The sequence below is a fragment of the Budorcas taxicolor genome, chromosome 8 (genome assembly GCF_023091745.1).
Source record: "Budorcas taxicolor isolate Tak-1 chromosome 8, Takin1.1, whole genome shotgun sequence".
NCBI classification, from domain to species: Eukaryota; Metazoa; Chordata; class Mammalia; order Artiodactyla; family Bovidae; genus Budorcas; species Budorcas taxicolor.
The window spans coordinates 97,131,937-97,136,934 of NC_068917.1; the positions used below are offsets into that span (position 1 = coordinate 97,131,937).

Genomic DNA, 4,998 nt, shown 5'->3' on the forward strand with positions numbered 1-4,998 from the left:
GCACAAAGCCTCACATTCCTTCAGACAACTCTGTACAGAAGTATGCTTGCCAGATTGCAGGCAAGAGAATATCAGCTCTAGGAAAAATAGCATCATTTTTCTACTCTTTCCTATGATATACACACAGCCAGGTATCTAACATCCAAAAGTGGTCATCCCTCTCTAAGGTCAAACACTACCCCATTATGAATCATTTAGTGCTGAATTTATTTAGCATGCTGACCCTTAAAAGGCACTTTGTACTTTACCTTCCTAGGAAAGTTTTGAAACTAGAAAATTGATGCACATAGAAGGTAAGAGGTTAAACTAGTTAAATGCTACTTCTGATTATATAAGATTATAGAACTCATCATTCTAGATTTAAACTAACTGTGGTTTGGGTGAGAATCTTTTCTACCCATAGATTTCTTTCCCTTTTCTCTTTAAGAGAGTCATGAAGAACGTGGGCCTTAGATTTCTCTCACATTTAGACCCTAGGAACAGAAAAATGAGAATTTGAAGAATCAATGGTGCTACCAATCCTTACATTTATTTTGGAACTTGCAGGTGAGAACTAGTCCTGCATTCAGAGTAAATGAATTTTTTAAAGCAACATTCACTTTCCCCCTGAGAAGCATTTCTGACAGAGTATATTCTTCACAGCTGCCTTCACGTCTTTGTTCCTCAAACTGTAGATGAGGGGATTGAGCATAGGCGTCACAACTCCATAGAAGAGAGAGATGATTTTGTCTGTGACTTGGACTTTGTCTATACCAGAGGAATCTTTAGCCTTGGGCTTTGCATACATGAAGAGGATGGTTCCATAGAATACAATCACCACTGTTAAGTGGGCAGAGCAGGTGGAGAAGGCTTTGCGCCTTCCTTCTGAAGAAGGAATCCTCAGGATGGTAGAGAGAATGAAAACATAGGAAATGAAAATAAAAAGTACTGGGACCACAAGAAAAATCATATTAGCAACAACCATGCTGATAACATTTACGGAGATATCAGCACAGGCCAATTTTAAGACAGCCAAGATTTCACAAGTAAAATGATTAATGACATTATCCCCACAAAAAGGAAGCCGCATTGCAAGAGAGGTCTGCAACATAGAATTGACACCCCCTGCAATCCAGGACCCTGCAGCCATAGGCACATACAAATTCTTGCTCATAATGATGGGGTATCTCAGAGGGTTGCAGATGGCCACATAGCGGTCAAATGCCATCATGCTTAGAAGGACACATTCCGTGGCTCCCATAGCAAAGGAGAGAAACATTTGTACTCCACATCCAGAGAAGGAAATGGTCTTCTTTGAAGTTAAGAAGCTGCTGAGAAATAAGGGGATAGAAGAACTGGTGTAGCAAATATCCAAGAATGATAAGTTACTGAGGAAAAAGTACATGGGGGTATGCAGGTGAGAGGCACAGACACTTACAATGATGATGACACCATTTCCCAGCAGGATCACCATGTACATAAATAACACCAGCACAAAATAAATGGCTTCAAGCTCTGGGTAGCCAGAAAGCCCCAGCAGGACAAATTCTGTAACAGAAGACTGATTGGTCTTTCCCATATTAATGGTCTTTCCATTAACTAATGATCTTTCCCATTTTCTTTCAACAAAAGAAATTCTGCAGCAGTTGGAACACATGTGGATCTGTTATCACAGTGTTAGTAAGAGTTGTTTGCAGCCTTAAGTGGTTTCCCTTATGGGTAATGTGGACCTATAATTGGATACACAGATAGCATGAGACTATGCTAAAATCCTCTAAGCTAAAATCAGTTAGACTTTCAGAACTCATGAAGAAGGCTTAAATTCAAAGAAAAGAAAATGTGCCCTTTTTAGAAGAGAGTCAGAACAAATATAGCTGGGTTAGAATTATGTCTCACATTATGAGTTTGAAATTATTTTGAATGCAATGTCACCATAACATTTTGATCAAACATTACAGAATACAACTAATGTTATCCGTAACAAAAATAATTGTTTTACAGCTACTAAAATCAAATGGTATGTGTAATCCTGCATCAACAGTAATATAACATCAGTTGCAAATAGATTGCGACTAGAAAAACAAACTGAAAAGACACATCTTTAGCAAAAGGATGTTTGGTAATTTCTAATTTGAGGAGAAATGTATACCTGTAATATCCTAAAATATTAATTAAGGCATTAGTAATACTTATAAATGGCACCCCACTTCAGTACTCTTGCCTGGAAAATCCCATGGACAGAGGAGCCTGGTAGGCTGCAGTCCATGGGGTCACGAAAAGTGGGACATGACTGAGCAACTTCACTTTGACTTTTCACTTTGATGCATTGCAGAAAGAAATGGCAACCCACTCCAGTGTTCTTGCCTGGAGAATCCCAGGGACGGGGGAGCCTGGTGGGCTGCCATCTAGGGGGTTGCACAAAGTCGGACACAACTGAAGCGACTTAGCAGCAGTAGCAGCAGTAATACTTATAAAAGAAAATATTTTATATACAATTATTCTTCTTAGTCTCTTTTGGTACAAATTGGGACATCTAGGTAACTTTATTTTCCTGCCAGATAAAGAATAACAAGTTGATCTCAGAAAACTTTAGTGCACCTGTCATAATCTCCACTCAAAACAAAAATATATATATATGAACTGAAAGATTTAAGGGACAGGGAATTTACTCTTTTACCTCCATGCTTGAGAAAATATAGATTAGCTTCTCCCTCCACAGAAATCTAGCAGCTTAACTTTTGCTCTAAGAGCTGCTCTGCTGATGATCCTCTCACTACATATTCAGAAAACCTATAATAAAGAGAGGTGAGTCATTCTAAAATATTCTTAGGCATTAGCAATATGTTATAATTACTTGTATTAGTATTTTTATATTAAAACAGAAACAGAAGTCGACTTACTTTTTTATGAGATTGCTAGTCTCATAAATTCCAACCCAGTAAGTTCAGTAAAATTTAGTAAAACAACTAAAAGAAGAAGTATCTGTTTATCACTTTTTTCATTAATACAAAGTAGCTGCCATTTCTACATTGTGGGAAAAAAAGGCAACTAACCACTAGCAAAACAGAACTGGTTTTCAGTAAAAATGAAAGCTAGAGCTTTTTATAGTCATTTATTTCACTAGTAAAAGAACAGCCAATGGAGTACCAAAACAACTTAAGATCTTTGCTGCTTTGAGGATGTTTTTAATCCCAAAAGCAATTTAAAGTTCACAGTATGGTTTGAGTAGAATTTAGAAAATTTCTAGTACTTTGGGGATGAAGTCCCTTAGAAGCAATTAAAACAAAGTTGCTAATATAATTTAACTAAGCTAACTCACAAAACAAATCTTCTGATTCTACACCCTTTGGGAAGAACAAATTTAGAATTCCTAGCCAGGTAAAATCATCGACATGAAAACTAGAATTGACTATATCTGATGGAAAGACATGGTAGTAATCTGTGACACTTAGGTCAAAATTGAACTTACTCTCTGGATACAAAGAAGATGGTAAGATACTGGAATGAAATAAGGAATGATATATAGTGATGAGTGTTCTTGTATCTAAAACTGCAGCATTTTTAGAAACCGAAGTTCCAACAGGACATGCTACCTGTTCTGTGTGGAGAAGGTATGAATATTACAAAAATTAAATAGGAAGTACTGGGAAAGAGTTGTAAAGATTCATTTCAGAAAAAGAAAGAAAAACGGAAATTATCAGTTCAGCTCAGCCTCTCAGTAGTGTCCACAGTTTGCGACCCCATGGACTGTAGCACGCCAGGCCTCCCTGTCCATCACCAACTCCCAGAGTTTACTCAAACTCACATCCATTGAGTCAGTCATGCCATTCAACCATCTCATCCACTGTCGTCCTCTTCTCCTCCCACCTTCAATCTTTCCCAGCATCAGGGTCTTTTCAAATGGGTCAGTTCTTCACATCAGGTGGCCAAAGTATTGGAGTTTCAGATTCAGCATCAATCCTTCCAATGAATATTCAGGACTGATTCCTTTAGGTTGGACTGGTTGGATCTCCTTGCAGTCCAAGGGACTCTAAAGAGTCTTCTCCAACACCACAGTGCAAAAACATCAATTTTTCGGCACTCAGCTTTCTTTATGGTCCAACTCTCACATCTATATATGACTACTGGAAAAACCATAGCTTTGACTAGACAGACCTTTGTCAGCAAGGTAATATTTCTACTTTTTAATAAGCTGTCTATCTTGGTCATAACTTTTCTTCCAAGGAGCAAGTGTCTTTTAATTTAATGGCTGCAGTCACCATCTGCAGTGATTTTGGAGCCCCAAAAAATAAAGTCTGACACTGTTTCCATTGTTTCCCCATCTATTTGCCATGAAGTGATGGGCTCAGATGCCATGATCTTAGTTTTCTGAATGTTGAGTTTTAAGCCAACTTTTTCACTCTCCTCTTTCACTTTCATCAAGAGGCTCTTTAGTTCCTCTTCACTTTCTGCCATAAGAGTAGGGTCATCTGCATATCTGAGGTTATTGATATTTCTCCCGGCAATCTTGATTCCAGCTTGGGCTTCATCCAGCCCAGCATTTCTCATGATGTACTGTGCATATAAGTTAAATAAGCAGGGTGATAATATACAGCCTTGATGTACTCCTTTTCTGATTTTGAAACAGTCTGTTTTTCCATGCCCAGTTCTAACTGTTGCTTCCTGACCTGCATATAGGTTTCTCAAGAGGCAGGTGAGGTGGTCTGGTATTCCCATCTCTTTCAGAGTTTTCCGCAGTTTATTGTGATCTACACAATCAAAGGCTTTGGCATAGTCAATAAAGCAGAAATAGATGTTTTTCTGGAACTCTCTTGCTTTTTCAATGATCTAGCAGATGTTGGCAATTTGATCTCTGGTTCCTCTCCATTTGCTAAATCCAGCTTGAATATCTGGAAGTTCACGGTTCACATACTGTTGAAGCCTGGCTTGGAGAATTTTGAGCATTACTTTACTAGCATGTGAGATGAGTACAATTGTGCAATAGTTTGAGCATTCTTTGGCATTGCCTTTCCTTTGGAT

General features: G+C 38.2%; 1 protein-coding gene across 1 annotated transcript; it reads right to left on the minus strand.

Annotated features, from left to right (window-relative positions):
- Window positions 1-595: 595 nt before the first annotated feature.
- Window positions 596-1,558, minus strand: LOC128052190 (olfactory receptor 13C7-like). Its single transcript, XM_052644661.1, has one exon. It carries the CDS (start codon window positions 1,556-1,558, stop codon window positions 596-598), a length of 963 nt encoding a protein of 320 aa, XP_052500621.1.
- Window positions 1,559-4,998: the final 3,440 nt, after the last annotated feature.

Bases quoted from the DNA above. Each gene is read 5' to 3' on its own strand.
- LOC128052190 (XM_052644661.1), bottom strand. From the start codon at position 1,558: ATGGGAAAGACCAATCAGTCTTCTGTTACAGAATTTGTCCTGCTGGGG.